Below are 20,562 nucleotides of genomic sequence, written 5' to 3' on the forward strand. Positions count from 1 at the left end.
CGCGACGCGTGCAACGCCGTTCGCGGTGCTCCTCGACACGCCGGCTTTCTTCTGACACGCCTGCAGCGCGACGCCGGACCGCTTTCGATGCTTCACTTTGGTGCGAGACTGGCAATTTTGCTCTCCGAACTATGCCTCGAGCGCACCGCTCTTAGTGAAGACGTACAAGCGAGGTTCATGACGAGGAGGAGGAAGCTATTGCCAGCTGCAGACGAATCTATAGTTTGTTTTGTGTCCTCGGCTTCATTCTGCATCGATACCTCCAAATTGATTGATTGATTGATTGATTGATTGATTGATTGATTGATTGATTGATTGATTGATTGATTGATTGATTGATTGATTGATTGATTGATTGATTGATTGATTGATTGATTGATTGATTGATTGATTGATTGAACGTCCCAAATATACAGCTGAGCACGCCGTAGTTGAAGGCTCCTGGTTATACTCCCGATCCAGCCTTTGGTATTTCTTTGACGCGCACCGAAATTAGAGAGAACGGGCGCTTCACAGTAAAAGTTGCATGAGGCACACGCTGCCAGTTTCATGACGACGTGAGTTGTTAGGCGAGCGCCACTCTGATCGCTTGCTTGGCTTCAAAACTACATTGTATGCAATACCCACGCGCATGAGGTCCCGAGGACGTAAACTGGCATTAACATATACGAGTAAAGATGTTTGTTTCTCTAAGTAAAATGGCCTTCGCGTCTCCCATATGCGTATACTGCGCGGTATACTACATTATATGAGCAACCACAAATAATTTTAACTATATGTATGGCGCGCAGCCGGCATATAATCACTTTATGTTACATTGTAGTTGAACCTAAAGAAAACAACTTTGTTACCTTTTCTGTCTTTCATCCTCCTGCAGAAAATGGCTGTGCAAAAGAAAAGTTACCTATTCGTTTTACGGACTCCGACAAGATACCTTAAAGAAAAAGAAACTAATAAAGGAAGTGTTCATTTTGTTACGGCAGGGTATGAAAAAGCGGCTGTACAATTACTTGCAAAATTGTTGTAAGTTCATGTAAGAATTTTCTTGCACCTCCAGGTCAATTTGTTGTTATTGGTGAAGTGAAAATGAAAACTGGCTTATTAGACCTGCGCAAACAAGACATCGCGAGAGCAAACTCCGGTCTGAGTAGTTTTTTTTTTTGTCGAGTTGTCTATACGTAAAAGAAAAGAAAATGCCAAAAATGTTAAAGTAATGGGACACAACTCAAATGAAAATAAATGAGTGTGTCACCTATTCATGTGACAGAGAAAATGAAGGAAGAAAGAGAAAGGAAGCTACTGAGGCCGAACCAGACGCGCGGCCGGTTTGCTACCCTACACCGGAGGAAAGTGCTAAGGAAAGAAAAACAAAGAAGAGAAAGAAAGGGGGACACTAGCGGACGCGGAAACGCGTGGCTGCCCATCACGCCCACAGAGGTCCCGGAGGCCAGCGTATTTCAGAAAATTTGTGGTATTATAACGTCCTTGTGGCTTTGTTGCATGCTTTGTGAGCCCGCGACGCCTGGAGCCTGCGACTGCTGAGCCGAATGATCTTTGTCCCGGAAGATGGTCTAGAACGCAGCCAGTTTAACACAAGCCTTGAATGATGCGCTCGACGTCATAACGATGGCAAAAAGTTGCATCGCAGAGAACTCACACTAACATCGCTCGGAGTCGACAGCTCGACTCGGTTGAGTCGCGATCCAATTTGACACAGGTTCACACTCGTTGACGGCGACGTTTGGTCTTCCAAAAAATACACACTCCTAGTGATTTGTTTAAAAAGCTTGTCATGAATGACTCCTCATGAAAGTCTCTTTCAGAGTACTTTCGAATCTCGCGCTCCCCAATGAGCGCATCTTCGGTCTCAGAGGAAGCATTCTTCGAAGTCCTTCGTTATTGATCGCCCTAATTATAAGCTGTTTAATGACGTCTCATTCAATCTTGTACAGTCATGCAGTCCTAAATTTTATCCATGGCAGAAATTATTTTGACCCCGCAGGAGCCCCCGTTCAACGAAACACATGAAACAACGTGACCAAGATTTTCTTCTTTTTCGTCCCTTTTTTTTTTTAATTACGAAGACGGCCTATATGCGTGAAGAAACTTGAAGCCATCCCCGGCACAGATTTGGAGAAGTGATCGATGCCTAAATTGAAATGGTGTGCCAAGTCATGATTTTCGACCGCGTACGAATTTCTCGGGAGTTGAAGTGGTGCAGGATACGCGCTGCCAACTGTTGGAGCTATACGCACCTTTCCATATTTTCATGCTTTGTGCATCCCGGAGAAACTGGTTCCTCTATACTCACTGTTCTGTTTCCTTATTTGTTCGAATCTACAGGCGCGTCTCTCTCACAAGTTTCCTGTCAAATCCGCCATCGGAGCTTATGTACGCCACCTCTGGCACGAATCGTTGTTGTCCTGTAAATAATAAAGTGCGCCACATGGCCACGAATGGTGCGAAAGGGGACATCGTGGCCGCTATACTCGCATTATTGCGTGGCTCTGGGCCAGCCCTACAAGGACAAAGAAAAAGGTACAAAGTGAAATATAAGAAAACAAAAATGGTAAAAGTCCAAACGGTCCAGAGTCCCCGAAAAAAAAAAAAAGAACGTATATGCTGGCATATCGGCGCACAGCTATGTGCGAGTGGGAGCGCTATAGGGAGTTTGACGTATACAACGGAACTGCCCAACTCCTATATAGCGGTGAAGTATACGTGGACCGATAGGAGGCACTATATAAACAACGATACGATTGTTTTTAAGTTATCTGTATGACAAAACCTGGAGCCCTTTAAGAGCCTATGCAGGAGCGTTATACGGTATACAAGGTTGACGTGCAGCTGTTGGAAAGTTTCTTCGGTACACCGAGAGTTATACGCGCGCTCTAACGTGCATCGTGTGAAGGCGGCGCAACGGCCATTTTCGGTGGCCGCGCCCCTTGGTAGTTTCCGCGATAATATACATGCAAGTCTCTGTTATTTGAGAAATGTCTGCGTTATGAAGACACCATGTTTTCGCATAGAGAGGTTCACTATGGTGACGGCATTTTCAATCAGCGCTTGTCGACAGCTGGTGCCATTTTCTTACAGCGGCATACTATAATAATAATAATAATAATAGATATACAGTGCCGAAATTCTGCTGGCCCCCGTGAACAGCTTCCTCGTCTGTCGGTTGTCATCCCGCGATGCAGTTAGTCACAAGGTGTTGCCGGGCCACGTCGGAGTGAGTTGCGCATGTGGTCTTTGTCGCTATAGCTCGTGGTCAATACGAATAAAAGCAAAGGGTCATCGTGCACGTATATACGCTGCACCGAGCGTTCCCATGTAAATTTCCCGCTTCGCGCTTCATACTATATACGCGGAATTTAACGCCACTCCACATAAATACGCACATAGGAGAACCTCGACGTATAGGGATAATTCAATCTGTTTGGCCCTCAAGACAGCCCACGAATAATATGCATAACGTTTTCGCCATAAAACGGAACTGAATTCGCTTTACTCGAATTCGCGCCTCCATCGCCTTTAGATTATACTTAACGGTCTGCCATTATGGGCTATCTATTTCTTGGCACCTATAGACAGACTAGCAACTATATTCAGTTTAATCTTTAGCAACACACGCCAAGGGACAATAAATCCCGATCATTACGAAATCATCGAAGCAAACCTGAGTGCATGCATAATCAAACACTGATCGAGTTGTTCTGTATGGTATACGATCACGCGGCGGTGGTCTTCACTCAAGCGCGTCTTGCTTGATGTCGCCTGACAAGTGTCACGGCGCCGCAACTATATTTCGTGCGCACAACAGATATACCCTGCTTGGCCGTGTATACATCGAGAGGCGTTTGTGTCTGCGGCGCGGTGGTGTGTAGCGGCCCGAAACGCTGGCCATGCGAAGTGCCAGCGATTTTCAGTTCAGGAGTGTTTACTCAAGACCACGCTCATTCGCTTGAGGTCGTTCAATAAGAAGCCGACGCTGCTGAGCGGAAATAATTGCTAGTTGTTTCCATCTGAAGCCAGATCTAGCTGATAAGCCTAACGCTTATGTTTTCATAAATGAAAGGGGAGAAACGTGTTTTCGTGAGCGAAGGTTGCAGGCATGCCATATAAGTTCGCAGTATTCGAAGCGCTGATTTTTTTCACAGTACTATGTGTGTGTGTAAGGAGGGGGGGGGGGGGAGAGGTGTTTGTGTAGTACATGTAACATTTATTTGCTTTCTTTTTGAAGTCCTTATTATGTAGTTGTGTCCTTCTTTTTTTTTTCCTTTGCTGAACAAAAATATTTAGAAATGACTCATACATACTATACAGATGAAAAGGCCGGGAGGGAGGCCGAGCACCCATAGTTGTCAGACGGGAGCAGTGGGTTCATTTACGAAAAGATGTCTATACCGGATGTATACATACTCAGAGGTTCAGGTGTCGCAATGTCAAGTCTGACGAACAGCTCGAAATTTTTCTCTGGCTTTCGTAGTTGTGTCAACCTAATTGAGCTACTAGCGCATGAAAAGAAAGAAAGAAAGAAAGAAAGAAAGAAAGAAAGAAAGAAAGAAAGAAAGAAAGAAAGAAAGAAAGAAAGAAAGAAAGAAAGAAAGAAAGAAAGAAAGAAAGAAAGAAAGAAAGAAAGAAATAGAATAATCCGCAAGGTTGACACAAAGTAGGCGCAACGCTGTTCTAAAGACAGTTCGTATTCACATCGTATAAGGCAGACACAATAACCTGCCTCCCGAAAAACAAGAACCGTATGGTGTGAGCAAACATCAGTGCACGTTCAAGCGGCCGCCATTGCATAATATAGTGGTCGCAGCACGAACGAGTGCTAGATCAAAACAAGAACGTAAATCGAGCCCTATTTTCGGCTCAACAATTTCATTATCACAGCACCCTGCGCGCTCGACCTTGCGCAACAAGAGCCGCAACACGCCCTATGCTTCATTTGTCAAGAGAGCCATGCATGTGCAAAGTCGCAACATTTAGTCCATTTGATACACACTGGCTGCACAAGAGTGCCCTATTTCTCAGCCCTTCCTTCAATGAGGGTACACTGTAATTGCCCCCGATTTGAGCAGTATTACACAGAAGGAGCATAAAAACAACACATAAGATGTACAATGCGTAAACGCTCGCGCAGCGCTCATGCTCGCGAGCACTTCGAATTCGGGGAACTACATTGCCATGAACTTTCTGTATGCGCAGGAAAATCAACGCAATGTTGCTGGAATGTCCCCTCCATGCCTGGAAGTGGTGCTATGGCGAGTCGTCGGTTGTACCTGCATTCTTTCTATTGCACCCTGGCCAGCTTCGGGTGTGTAAAAAACTGGGAGCACCAAAGTTCTGTAGCACCGAGCACGACGAAAGCCGCGGGTGCCGTTTTTGGAACACATGCCGAAAATGCAGCTTAACAACTGCGGATCTAGATTACAACTTGTGGGAAGCTTAGACACGTGTGCGCGCCCACGATCACTTTCTATAGGGCCGCATTCACAAATCTTTTCGTTCCTCGTTTCCGGTGGCCGGCCGCCTTTCGGTATTAATGTGCCCAACATCGCGTTTTGCTGGCATCACTATAGTTTCGGACTGTTCTGGCGCAAGAATTCTTTTGTGAATACGGGCTTTGATCTGCAACACGAAGGAAACCGTTTATTATTTCATTTGATACTTTGAACTCTGGTTTGGAAAGATGATGAAACTTCACTATGACAATGTAGAAAGTGCATAAGTGCTTCTAAAGCTTGAGCCAAACAGCAGAATGGTATCGTTGAGAGTAAAATCTCTTCGTGTCAATGTAAAGTCACACTCTACAAAATTCGCCGTAAATTTCAACGTGCCTATAGTCAACTTGTTGGGTGTCGTCTGTTGAGATATTAACACCAAAATTGAATACGAAACATTGAGAAACTTGGAACGTACTCGAGCTGCCATGAAGAACAGTATTTAACTGGGAAACTCTCGAAGAATCACACCGTACATCCTACACCATCAGGAGACGAAAAACATTCTCAAGGTGCGAGGAACACATCAAGAATTTTTTCAGAGCACAATAAATACATATTTCATTAATTACAACGTAACTACGAAGACTCACTAGAAAAATGCAAAAAATGCGTCATTCTACCACCTTGGCTTTCTTTCCAATGCCTTGAAATTAAATTGTACCCGCCGTGGTTGCTCAGTGGCTATGGTGTTGGGCTGCTGAGCACGAGGTCGCGGGATCGAATCTCGACCAAGGCGGCCGCATTTCGACGGGGGCGAAATGCGAAAACACCCGTGTACTTAGATTTAGGTGCACGTTAAAGAAACCCAGGTGGTCGAAATTTCCGGAGTCCTCCACTACGGCGTGTCTCATAATCAAAGGTGGTTTTGGCACGTAAAACCCCATAATTTAATTTTTTTAAATTAAACTGTAAATTTGACACATTTATGAGCAGTGCACGATAGCCTGTAATTGAAAGGATTAAGAAAGCAAAGAAAAAAATTCGGAGAATAGAGTATAAAACCAACCCCATTTTAAAACATAATCGTTTGTCGGTTATAACTCTCCGACCAACTTCCTGTCAAAATCTGCGACGGAACTGCACATATCAAGCCTTTGAATAGGAGACGAAGATTTAAGAGGAATAACGTGCTAAAAGTGTTATCTCCGAGCTACATGCAGATTCTGCCATTGAAGCGGTGGAACTGCGCGAAATTTTGCCAATCGTTCGACCCTCTATATGTATACTCCCCGTCTCGATCTTTCTCTTCCATTCTTACTTCATGCTTCGTGCACCCGTGCTCGCTTTCTTCTTTTTTTTTTTTTACGTCAAGTGTATATATATATAGCCGAATTTCCCACTAACTGTATAAAAAAAAAGTTCAACGGCACTTGCGTTGCTGCTTGTATTCACTTGAACTGGGGTTCCCTTTGTGCTAGACATGGCGGAATTACCTCGAGCTGTCCTGTGACTCTTTAGCGCGGTCGATGTATAGAGACATTCACTCGCCTACTTTGTGTGTATTTATCCCTGCGCGTTCTTTTTAGTTCGCTCTATTTCGACTTGCACGATGAGTCCAACCTCGCTGCTTCTGTCAGTGACACACTCAGCTATATACTGGTGTGCTTGTCGCCCTATATATAAAAGAGCGGCAAGAAAGTGCCGACGTAAGAGACCGGTGCTTTCTTCGTGGAATATACAGATGTAGACAGCTTGAAATCCTCATGCTGGTTCGCAGATGAGTAAGAACAGAAATACTGAAAAGCTCACCTAGATTTCTTTTTTTTTCCGTTTTGCACATCCAGAACGTCAGCGTATACACTGACAGAAAAGCACAGGAAGAAGAAAAAGAGGTATGAATACCGACAACAAAGGAATTGATCGCGTGTAATTAGACAAAATAAAAATTAATATGGAAAGCAAGACCCTACGACTGAAAAAGAGAAGTGTCAGTGCAAAAGGCAGATTGTCAGACTCATAGAGGCAAAACTACGAGCGATCAATATGAGCGCACTGTTAAGGAGTAAAGTGAGTGGGAAACTATAGGTTGGAGGTGCTCGAGCCAGTAGACGCGTACTTTATTCCACCGCTACTTGGCATTCGAGCAACACATGAACGATACGTTCCCCGAACTCTATATTGAGCGACTAATTGGGCATCGATCGTGAAAGATCGACGTGAAATAAAGACTCTCCGATGTTGCTAACTGTCGGGCGTCGTCAGTTACATTGTCAATTAATTGATAGCCTCTGTAGGCAACCGACGTTGCCGATCATGTCGTCTGGCAAACGGTTCCTTCTATAAGAAATGATATGCTATATTGAAAGATGGATGTTCGTTCTTGCCAATACAAGATATACTCGTCCAAAGAAATGTACCCACGTTAACACCACAAGCCGAGGAACCGAGAAACTATGCATCCTCCCCCCCCCCTCTTTTTTTTTTTCTCTAGCTTCGAGCACCTGTTAATGTTCATTGATGTAATCAGTAAGGCTGCACTTATAATTGTATCAGGCAATATTGCGTAAGAGAGAAGTTCGTCTACAGCTCCTAGATTTTACGCGGCGATTCCCTTTCTGCTAATTGATGCTGCATTCTTGATCTAGATGAGAAACTAAGAAATAAGCAACCTGAGGGATAAAAAAAAAAATCTGTTTTTGACTAGGTTGGGTGGATGCAGGTGGCGAGAGTGTCAAGAGCAGTCTTGCGACGCCATGCACAGGCGTGCGATCCAGAAGCCGTATCTGAGCCGTGAGGGACGCGTGGCCGGGAAGCGAGGATGTGCAACGGCGGAAAGCACATGCTGTTCCTAAGGCAACGACAGATGCATCCGCCGGAGCACGCGAGCACGTGGTCCACGCGCTGGCGCGCCTCGGAATTGCCGCCGGGCACCGCTGGCGTCGGCGTCGATCAATAGAGCGCGCGCGGCGCGGGTGGCGGCGGCCCCTATCGCCGGGCCCCGGCGCAAGACCCCCCTCGCCGACGGTGCGTCCAATGGGCGTACGAGCCCGTCCGCCCGCCCCCGGTGGCGGGGAGGGGCGAGCGGCGCGCGCTCCCGTCCGGCCCGCTCCCCTCGGTCTCCGGCCGGAGGCGTTGCCCAGAGCCGCTTGGGGCGCCACGAGCGGACCCCGGCCGAGCCCCGCGGCGTCCGCGCACGGATACGAGGAGTCAGCCGGCCGCCGGACTCTATGGTGGCGGCGCACATGGAACCCGCCAGAGCCAGCCCTATGTCGGCGCGGGCCAAGGACTTCTCCATCGATGCCCTCATCAGCCGCCGACCATGCGACAGCTCCAACGACGGCTCGGACGCCGACACCCCCGGACCGCCGCTGCTGCTCGATGCCGGTGAGTACGTGCGGGGCACAGCTGTCAGTGGACGCGCGCGCTGCCCTCCCGCTTGGTTCGCCGGGGTCAAGTGGGGGGACCCGTTTGGGGCACGCGCCGGCGTGCACGGGTCCTCCCGGAGGGCCTCCTCCCTCACGTGACCTCGACCTGTCACCCGCAGACAGGTCGCGGGCACCTGTGACCGAGCTCCGTGAGGTTGGTGTGAGCTGCTGCGCCCCCCCCCCCCTCCGTCGGACGCGTGCCACTGGATTGCGCTAATGATGCTTCGCTGTAGGCCATTAAGGCACTCTCAACGCTGCTTCCTGAACAGTCCCAAGCGCCGGCGAAACGTGTTATTATTGTAGGACGATCTCCGTGCCTCGTTAATCTGGCGCTGTCATTATACGCGAGGTACGATATCGCTCAGTGTTTTCTGCGCCTGTTGTATTTTACCGAATGCATGAGCGCCCTCTGCTTTTGATTATGTGGCTTGAAAAAGTGAGTGTGAAAAGTCTGTGTGCTCCTGTCACAACCTCAGTATTAATGAAATTGCCTCAGATGCTGGCTTGTGTTGTTTACGGACATTTATTGTTTGTCACGTCGCCAAATGATTTAGTCACAGCCTTTGTCAAATGTTGTTACGAATAAGCAGCATGCTCACATCGCATACGTCTAATTTCAATGAGTGATATCGTGCGACTCATGACTGCATTGTGCAGGCAAAAGCGAGAATGAATGGACATATGCGGGCGCACGTATACTCCGCACTAATGACGCTTTCATGATATAGATGTGACGGTGACAAGACATACCTCAGTCATGATACATCAATTTTCAATGAAAATGACAGTGCAACACTGGTTAATCCCTCGGCTATGTGGGTCTGGTGCACTCCGTTCCATCTGATATTTACGCATGCTCTCGCTTCATTCGAAGAGAGCGTGTGAACAGGTAAACACAACGAGAGGGTAATCATATGGCGGCATAGTGGTACACATCTTCGTATATAAACTGGTTTGGTTGTAGACAGCCCACTTCACGAACCAAATATTTGATCGAATCAGAATTTCGGCGCATTGGGCACGGGTCAAACGGAGGTTAATTGCACCACAGAATGCATAAGCCCAAAGGAAGAGCTATTCATCTATACTATAGCCCGATTTTCTCTCGAGCTCCATGGAATAATCGAACGATTTAGCTTGTTATTTATAGACAACATGGGAGCCTGGCTAATAAAGATCTCTTCCTCTCATTTTAATATTATAGGCACTAAATATGGCGTTATGTCAGTGGAAACACATAATTAATATTTATTTTTTGATTGAGTTTTCTTTCTTCTAATCTCTTGATACTTCAGTGAATCCGGTAGCCCATTGCTCGAAGTTTCATCAGTATATTCTGCCTAGCGGAATCTATAAGTAGAGCTTAATAAAGGAGCTGCTAATGCCGCGTGTAGTTTGATCCCTGTCGGAGCTTCCAATTTAGTAGAGAAGACTTTGTGGAAACTACCCTCCTCACCCACTTCCAGCGATGCTGCTGCCCTCTGCTTATTTGTTATTGGCTATTAAAAAATGAAAAGTATTGCCACTGAAAGAGCCGCTTATATCCCAAGATCTTTGCGAAGAAAAAGAAAGGAGTTATCGAAATAACGAAACACTATATGGACACAAATCCATTGATCAGGAAAAACGTGGGAAAGGCTGCCCTCTTCACTTTACCTCTCCTGCTTCCGTGCACCGCAGTTGTTCGAACGTCATTATTAGTCTCCTCGCATGGTCATTGCAATGGGCTGACGCTTCCATCATATGTCTACGAACATCGGTGGCTTTGGTCTCAGGTGTGTCCCGTGAAACATGCCGCATGAAGTTGCTTCGTCTGTAAACTGCTTTTCTCTTTATTTTATTTTGTTTTCACTCTATTGCTGTACCGTAAAACACTCCTCGTCCGATCGATGCACGGCACCTTTCTGTTCACCGTCAACTATACATACACTCCAAGTATCATTCTCTGCACTCTATATTTCAATTCGCATTTGCTCCTGTGTAGCATGAGTGTCCTCCTTTTGATACGCTATACAAGAACATAGTGCGTGGTCGTACAAGTTTGATACTTTCTTTTTAATGAGTGCTAGTACTTTACTTCTTCTAAGTGTACATCACACCTTGAGAAAGCGCATGCCCTCCGCGTTGTAAAACGCGGTGCTCCCAAGAGCACGCATTACTTTTGACAAAAGCCTTAATGAAAGGTTAAAAATATGTATTATTTTTATTTTCTTCCGCACAATAATCCTTACTAGCTTCTATACAGTTATCGCCTAGTGTAGAATACTTGTTTTTGCCAAATACAGTGGAGCGGGCCTTTCATATTTAGGTGCCTGCTGCGTAAACGTGCACGTCGAAGTCATGAACACAATGAGAACTGGGCGTTCACAGAGACATTCCGATTCATATTTAAGCACGGCAGGTTTATGTGGCAGACTGTCAACACCCGTTGTCATGACTCTTCTCGTTCCTTCTTCCTTTATCTTTTATCTCCATAGAGCCTTCCACATGCATAGTGTAGCAAACCAGACTACTTCTTCGATTGACCTTCCTACTTTTATCCTCTCTCTCTCTCTCTCTCTCTCTCTCTCTCTCTCTTGTTTCGTTATCAGCGCGACTGTATACACTATACCATGAAAATCCTCAATGCGCGGATTATTCTAACACCAGAAGTAAATAACCACAGAGCTCGATCACTTTGCAACTATTTTGTAAACAGAGTTGTTCTGGGTTCGAAGGTTCATTCGTGCCAACTGTGGCAGAAAGAAAAGAAAGCACAGCTGCCTTTATTTAATTCAGGTTTGCATGACGGACATTTTTATTCGCTCCGTTATAAGTGTGCAGAAGCAGCAGGTTATGTGGTAGGTGCCTGCATTAGGGCTTTTGGGAGAACCTGTTTATGCCCTGATTTTCTTTAGAAAAAGAAGGAGTATAAAGTTACAACTTCACAAGCGATGCAAAACGTGCGCGAGCTGGCGTGTCATATGGCTTGGCGCATCAAGGAGCATGCGTTACGGCTTTTGAAGTATATACTATACGGGGTCACGAACGCGCGCTTGCAAAGTTTGAACTTCGGAATGCGTTGTGCTTCACTTTGTTCATACTGCGCACTACGCGCACTCAGCCGTAAAGGCGTGCTGTAATGTAACAGCATTTGTTAACTAGTGTTTTTTTTTTGTTTTTTTACGCTGTATTCCGTTACTTTCTTTCTCTTGTATTAATCTCAAAAGAGCCCCTGAGGCTTCTGAGCTTCGTATCTAACATATCATATACCGCGTCACGATATAAACCACCTGAATTAATAAAATATGCCTAACCGTTCTATCTATAAATTTAGCGTCCACCACAATGTTTGCAGCTGTGAGACATTTCGTTCGGATATTTTATTGTTCCGATGAAATCGACGCATCGGAAGCGAAGAGACGAATTAAAACACAGATTTAAAATATTTCGTTGTGCGCGTGCAAATACAGGACTATACAAAATATTTACACCATACGGGGCCTGTATGTTTGCCGTAAATAACAAAGTTACAGAATCAAGGCTTGATACTAAAAAGCACAGTCATAACGACCACTGCTGACGGCGCAAAGGTTTGCGCAGTTTATACTATCGTTTCAATATGTGTGTGTGTGTGCCTGAGATTTTTTTTTAATAAATTGTTCAATGCAATTGTTCAATAATGCAATCTTTTTTTGTGTGCGAAACAGTGTTGTGTGCAAGCGACTATATATCCATTAATCAGCACAGATATAGTGCAGAGACTGGCACTAGAAACGCTACAGTAGTCATTCGTTCAAACTCCAACATTGTGGCACGCTTTATTGGTGCAGAAAGCCAGACGGTCATTATTGCAGTTAGCAAACTTGACTGGTGTAATGGCCATTTTAGTGTGCTATGTAGCACCACAAACGCGCCGAATGTTATCACATATCTCTATATATGCAGTTATCCGCTTTCCCCATACAAGACCGCAAACCAGACAGGCGTCTAGTCGACCTCTATTCATCTCTATTGTGCGCGTGATACGTCGCTCACTCATGATTTCGTCGCACATTGTACTTGTCATTAATATTTACCTTTCGTGGCCGTGTCATCATTTCATTCTACAACATCCTCAATTGTACGTCTTATGTATGTCCACAGGTGACGGTCGTCCAGCTAAAGTAACGCATTGATTATGGACTCTCTCCTGGATATTTTAGTGTAGCAGTCGGCTATGTAGTAATTCATTAAGTAAACCAGATCTTCCCTCACGTCTATAGTGCTTTAATGGCTAAACTAATTCACATGCAGTGAAATGCTCCTTGAACTGTTACTGACATCGTCTGTATTTATAGTTTCATACATAGAGACCTTCGTACACAACTGTAACGGGTGGGTAAGAAGGGCGGGTAACACATTTAATGGGTGGGTAAGGACCTGTGCTAGCCTGACTTGACCAAGGCATTGTATGTCATGCGTGTGTGCTTTGATAACTGGCGACTCACAAACGCTAAACCCGAGGGCTTAGTTTTTGTAGGGTCACCGTTGTACCACTTGATGTGCGGATATTTGACATTCTTAATGATTATTGGAACGTAATGTCGCTTCTTTCCCTTACTTATATGCAACACCACAGTGTGTTTCAGTCACGCCGTTGTGCTGCACTAAAGGGCGATTGCTATTTGCAGCGTGGTTGTGCGCGTGACTGTGTATATACGTACAGGGATCAGGGCGACGTATTCACAAAACGTCTCTCGCGCAAGTGCCGTCAGCGATTCGCCATAGATGCGGTAATTATGTCGTTACCGTTCTAATCACTATCGTGAGGTCAATGAGGAAACGCATTTACGTAAGAGAAGCTTTGTGAATACAGGCCCAGAAACTCTGGATACCACGCGAGTCGCGAAGAAGCTGAATTTTCTTTGCTTCTCATGCAACTTCGAGTATAGGGCGATGCAGCGCGCGCACTTGCATGCGTGACCATTGTATACTGCAACACCCATCTCTAGGCTAGGCTCGCCAACGGCAAAGAAATTTAACTCATTTTCACCATTCCCGCAGTATCCAGACGCTTGATCCTGAATATTTATTTAGCGAGTAAAACAATGGCAGTACAAGCGCCCAAATTGTTTGTAGTGCTGCGTTGCCTTACTGCAATGCACTCAAAAGCCCCTTGTGGCTGCGAATTCAGTATTGATCTACATCATCTGCACCTCAGATGACCACTCTTTTGCTGCCATAAATGACATGTTCAATGTTCTCTGTGTTTGATCTGCTTCGACGTTATGTGGGAAATTATTTCGCGACGTTAATGAAGCTTAATTTGTGAACGGAATCCTATAGTGTATATATGTTGAAACGAGTTAATTTATTTACCAACATACAGGCAGTCACTCAGTGGCTGAAATCTTTGGGCACACCAGTTCAAAGGCATTGCAATAATTTTTTATCAACAACTGGAGTAGATTGCGCTGACTATAGTCGCACTCGCAAAATAGCTACGCAGCCTATTTTCTTGCTTACATCTGCAAAGTGACAAAGTAGACAAAGTGTGACTTGCGTGCATTGTAACAAAGGACTGCTTGTGTAGCTGCTGGTCTCTTACAGCATATATAAAAGCGGCCTAATTATTCTACAGACATTGTAGCGAGGCACAACCATCTCATCTCCCAAAACAACTCTCTCTCTCTCTCTCTCTCTCTCTCTCTCTCTGTGGACTTTGTTCAATGAACGAACACCTCATTTTGAACATATACTATCCATAAACCGTCCGCTGTGAACTTTTGTGACATCATATGTGATATCGCTGTTAAAATTAAACATCGTGCCGTTTCTTCTGAGTTTTGCGTTTTGCATAAAACACTTAAACGAGGTATGTAAAATACGCCCGCGAGGGCTGCTTAATCGATTCAAATTCTAAAATGGCAGCCTGCAACCGCAGAAACAAGCACATTACTATTCCATATATATTTAGGTGTATTCCGAAACCGCACACGGTGAATGAACCCCCAATGAATGTTTGATCTAGACAAGCCGTTCTATGTTCTGTAAAACCTCTAGACAGGATACCCACATATAAACTTTTTCATAGCTTTTAATTATCAACTTTTAATTACCTTTTAATGTTCTTCATAAACACGCTGCAATTATTTTGGCCTAAAAGTCAGTCAACGAACCTTATATTTAGGAAAGCTGCGGAAGTGTATGATGAAGTGATCGTCATTAACATGCGTACGTAACCGACTTGTTTGCTGTGTCACGTATGCATAGTGTCCATAAACCGTCCGCTCTGAACTTTTGTGACATCATATGTGATATCGCTGTTAAAATTAAACACCGTGCCGTTTCTTCTGAGTTTTGCGTTTTGCATAAAACACTTAAACGAGGTATGCAAAATACTCCCGCGAGGGAGTATTTACATACCTCGTACATACCTCATCAACACCCAGTAGTCCTAATAATTTCCGAAATGGCCGTGGCACCGGGTGGTTTTGTGTTTCTAGTATATGAAAAGTACCTGCAATAACGTTTGCGATATCAGGTGGTTTGTTGTAACTGGGGTGGGGGTGGGGGTGGGGGGAAGGGGGAGAGGGCAAATTGCTTAGCAGTCCATTGCAATTGCACGCGACAATCCACGTCTCTGAGCACAACATTCTTCGTTAGCAGGCGTGCACATTGTATTCTGCATGCAAATTTTTACATCACAGCTTTTCTTTTATTGCTTGAAAGCTATAATCCGAGGAAATTGCGATTTCTTTCGTGCCACTGAATCAGTTGTATAGCGCAGAACGGACGCAGTTTCTTGAGGCCGTCGACACGGGCTCTTGTGCTGATGCTACAGCCAAAGTTCTTCACATAATGCACGCATAATTCTCCTCGCTTGTGGCCCTCATGCGTTCAGCACACAAAAGTTTATTCAAACTTAGGTTCAACTGCAGAAAGCAGGAACACAAACATTTTAAGAGGTCGCATGTTCTCATTGTGTACATTCACAAAATACACGTGGTAAATACAATCGACTGCGAACATTGTTTTTTGATGTATCTTAGAATTACAGCCCAGGTCTCATATGCTGCTTCAAGAAGTTGTACCTCGTTATCGTCGAACGGCAAGCCTTGCATATATAAGACGAGATCGCTTTGGTCTGTATTTGATGTAAACGCCCTGAGGGCAGGACATCATTCCACCATTCATCGAAGCGTTCGAGAAACGACGAAATCACTTCTCTGCTATAGCGTTCCTGCACTGGTTCATCGACCTCCGCAACTTAAAACACACCTGTATGTGTAAGCTGGATCTCGAGACCTCGTCGCGTAGATCTCCGGCACGACCGTACTAAACGTCGCCAAGAGCTTACTTGCGGCGTCTAGGCGCTTCGTTCATGTCGGTCCTTCGGTACCGGGTAAAAAAGTGAACGAAAAAAGCAAAGGAGCCAGGAAAGTGAGGGAACGCCGAAACATACAATGGCCTGCATGCATGTGTGCCCCCGTGATGAGTCAAGGCGAAAGGAAGCCGTTCGGCGCCTCTCCGCTGCGGACAATGCGTTCAGGGGGATTGGCGAAGCCCATATATATGCCGGAACTGTCGTGTCTTAATAAGGCCTGTATTCACATCTTTCGGAGGGCTGCCGAAATGCGCTTCGCCGCAGCGCGGCTGGCCCCGCGCGCGGAAGCCCCGTTTCCCAACGCCGGCGCGACGCCGCGACGAAATGCGCCTGCATGAATATGCACGCGCTGATCTGCGCAAGCGCCACGCGCTGCAGCTGCGCCTAGTGAAGCGTGCCTAGCTCGCTCAGCAAGCTGATTACAGATCGGGGACAATCGCGCAGACAACAGGATGTCGCGCGCCTCCTGCGCACGGGCTCCCGTGCATGCAGAGAGGCGCCCCTCCTCTGCTGTGTGTGTATACTTACATGGCGAGAACGAGACTTGGACACGGCTTCGGTGGCCTGTTGACACGGGTTTCGCGCGCCGTTCATTACGGCCGCTGGGGAAGCGTGGACAACGACGCCACCCCCGTAATGGGCGCCGCGGAGCGTGTACGCCCGCTATCGATGGCGTGTCCCGCTATCATCTCATCTTCCCCGTGCGGCCCCCTTCACGCCCAAGTGCGCGGGACCCGGGCGCTCGCGGGGGCCAAGGCGTCGCGTGTGCGGCACTTCGTTCCATTGGCCGACGGTGCGCGCGCTCCGGGCGTCCGACAATGGCTCCGCAACAACGGCGCCTAGCACGCGGTCGCTGCGGTGGCCCGCGGTGCGGCCACAAATTTATTACCGCAGTCACGCAGCAGAACCCGCTGGCCTTGACTATGGAGGTGCCAGCGATGTCTTGCAGTTCGGCGATCCGGGCACCACGAGCAAGTCTGGTACACGCCTCTCCGTGCGCGTGTGACGAAGAGGCGTCGATGTAGTCGCAAGGAAATTGCGCATGAAGCTGGTTCCGGTCGTTACCTGCGTAGCTTTGCATACTCTTGAGGGCTCTTGTATCGGAACACGCGGGCAGCTTTGTTGGGAAGAGAGTTCCACAGAGGAAGAGAAAAAGAAGTTGTTGAGTACAAATGCAGGGATTCTCCCCGCAGCAACCCTTGTCCCTTCTTGAAGAGCTAGCTGATCTGTTGTCTGCCGCGGGTACGATATATAATGACGGTGCCTGGAGGTGAGGGCACCAGGGGAGAGAATGGGCGCGCTGTATGCCAAGAACCAGTCAATCGTGCCTCTCTCCCCCCTCCACACACACACACACACACACACTCGCCATCGTACCACCTCAAATAATTGCCAGTACGTGCATGCATTCAGTGACTTGCTGCAGCAAACTTAATCCACCAATGAAATCCGAAGAAAATGCAGCGTGAACAACGCAGTGATACAGTATAGCATAAGACTGTGCAAACGCACTTTCACTGAAGTTGAAGAAAGGCAGGCATGACGTTAATTTTTGTGCGCTAGTCAATCGCATAGGAAACAGAAACAGTTTTTCTAACGACACTGCCACTCTTAAAAGTTAACTAGGGCTTTCCTTCATTCTCCATTAATTAATTCATATATTGAGCCTTCGGCATGGGGGTCGCACGTGTGACGTTTAAAGAGACGGGCTTTTGATTAAGCTGATGATTTTTTGACAATACGCGTCCAGGGAACTACGGAACGAGGCCCGTCTGCGTTCATATCGCGATGTATGACGTAAAGGCATAATCTCTTTCTTCATAAGGTTGGACAGGGACAATTGTCCGAGGTATCTGTGGAAGTCTTCTGATCGCGATGTAACTTCGGGTCGCCCGTATCTTAACATATCGCTACGCCCCCCCCCCCAAAAAAAGAGAAAAAAAAAACGAAGCGTTTCACTGCTATCCGCTGTAGGTTTGTCATGCGTAAGATATCCTATTTTCAGCAAGCAAGTTACATGACCTAAGTACAAAGTTGCACGCACTTAACACTACACATACATACATACATACATACATACATACATACATACATACATACATACATACATACATACATACATACATACATACATACATACATACATACATACATACATACATACATACATACATACATACATACATACATACATACATACATACATACATACATACATACATACATACATACATACATACATACATACATACATACATACATACATACATACATACATACATACATACATACATACATACATACATACATACATACATACATACATACATACATACATACATACATACATACATACATACATACATACATACATACATACATACATACATACATACATACATACATACATACATACATACATACATACATACATACATACATACATACATACATACATACATACATACATACATACATACATACATACATCGTACGAGAATGGATTGTGTATAAATCAACAGTTCTGCAAGCACCTATCTAGAATTGCGGCTCTACCATGTTTTCGGATTTCGTGTGCAAAGGTTAGAGAGAGCGGGGTATTTATATCCGGCCGACCAGAAGTTACCTCGAGCCACATTATATTGGTTTTCTATTTATTTATTTATTTATTTAAGCCAGTGCAGTATTGCGTTATTCAATGAAGCAGGGGCAAGCCTCCGCGGTTCTGAATTTATTAGCTCTCGTGCGTTTACATTGTATTGTTTTTTTTTTATTTCGGCGGGTGGTTGAATGTGTAGACTTTGCTTCATCTCTCGAAAGACCCTCTTCGTGTGATGCTCATCCTGTAATGGGACTCAAATCTCGCACAAAGGTGTTTTATTTACAGAAAAGTCGAGCGCATTTTTGTTTATTCACGAAGAGATGTATGTTCCGTGATGATGTTGGAATGCGAAATATACTGGACTATGGTTTGTTGCTCGAGGTTCGCGTGAAATTACGTGACCCATCGACACGTCAAAGTTCTTGTCGTATACTATCCATGCGTTTTATAGCGTCAGCTCTTAATGTTATCGCTCCTGTATATTCGGTGCGCATGGCTCTGGTAAGCCACTCTCGAGTAGAGATGCTCGATGTTCAGACGCCTACTACACCGGAGAACCAAGCAAGACATCGGAGTGAAAACTCTTGGAGCTTGAGAAAAATGTGGGTGGCCACTGGTGGAAACCATAAAACTGTTTGGTAAAAACGCTAAAGTTCCTAGCAATTACTTACGTAAATTGCGCAGCGCACTGCTCTGAGAGAGAGAGAGAGAGAGAGAGGGGTTAACGAGAAAATAGTTCGGTTTGCTACCCTGCGAGGGGGAAGGATTAAAGATTTTTAAAAAGATAGGAAGATAGAAGGATGACTATGGAAGCTCAGAATTCTGAAGCGGCACGCCACTATCGCAGTCTATCTCGCAGGCCCTTAGGCGGCAGCAAGAGAACTATAGCGCTCTATATCTGCCTTTAGCGCACACGTCCGTTGTGCGCTGTCCAAATATATTTTCTTCTGACAGTGGCCAGCTGGCCAGCGTCTCTAACGCGGTAGACAACACCAGCATATCCGTACTATAACGTGGGCAGATTCACAGAAGATGTTCGATTGTTTCATCCGAGCCACAAGAGTCACGGGCTGTCGGCCCATCGAATAGGAAATTAATATCACTTGGTAAACTCGACACCGAGCCACAGCCGGTAAAACAGAGTTTATTCACACTTTGGTAGAGAGATATTCAAGACATATATTCAGACATACAATGAAGTGACTCTTGAAGAATAAATTCGAGTGACCGCTCAGTGAGCTGTTCTGGAAGCGCCGTGCTCTGTAGTGTCTCTAAAATTTTTCGTGGTCACTAAGAGTAAATAGGGAGAGATAAAAGGCTGAAAAAGTGTCGATACTGTTGTGCACCTATATAACAGTACAGAGCTCAGGCAGTCGCACTAGAAGTTCAGGGTGGTTTTAATGCGTCACTTTGAGAATTAGAAGAACTTAAACGAATGCTTTATGAGCGTGGCTCTAAGTAGAGCAAGGCAGCCGCCGAAGGAGGGCGGAGCGCTGCCGGAGATCCTTCTGAAGAGGCGGAGCTTTCCCGACGTCATATTGTAGCACGAGGGCGCTCGGGTAGTGGCCTTATGTCTGATGTCGTGGTCGTGTATTTGCCTTTTTATTTCTGTTTGCACATGTTGCTGTTCACAAGAGAAGCAATTCCTTTGTACACTAGTAAAAATCCTGCAGTAGTGAAGCAGGAAGAGGCTACTTCCTAAACCTTTCTCAATATATGCCATCATAAAGATGATGT

The 20,562-nt window shown here is 45.7% G+C and overlaps 1 protein-coding gene and 1 long non-coding RNA gene across 5 annotated transcripts in view; one reads left to right on the plus strand and one right to left on the minus strand.

The window, feature by feature from the left end:
- The window catches only part of LOC139054258 (uncharacterized), a 126,936-nt gene that overhangs the window by 96,104 nt on the left and 10,270 nt on the right, over positions 1 to 20,562 (minus strand). The window lies entirely within an intron of this gene.
- LOC139054256 (T-box transcription factor TBX20-like) overlaps positions 1 to 20,562 on the plus strand; it is a 192,074-nt gene that overhangs the window by 73,307 nt on the left and 98,205 nt on the right. The window contains exon 1 of one of the 3 annotated variants that reach the window (XM_070530980.1): positions 8,012 to 8,834. The exons of 1 other annotated variant lie outside the window; for it this stretch is intronic. In XM_070530980.1, coding sequence (XP_070387081.1) covers positions 8,678 to 8,834 — 157 coding nt within the window. In that variant the 5' untranslated portion in view covers positions 8,012 to 8,677. Of the gene's footprint in view, positions 1 to 8,011; positions 8,835 to 20,562 lie in introns of those variants that run through there. One more of the 3 variants, XM_070530981.1, reaches the window with a different exon arrangement.

The sequence above is a fragment of the Dermacentor albipictus genome, chromosome 1, assembly GCF_038994185.2.
Source record: "Dermacentor albipictus isolate Rhodes 1998 colony chromosome 1, USDA_Dalb.pri_finalv2, whole genome shotgun sequence".
Taxonomy (NCBI): Eukaryota; Metazoa; Arthropoda; class Arachnida; order Ixodida; family Ixodidae; genus Dermacentor; species Dermacentor albipictus.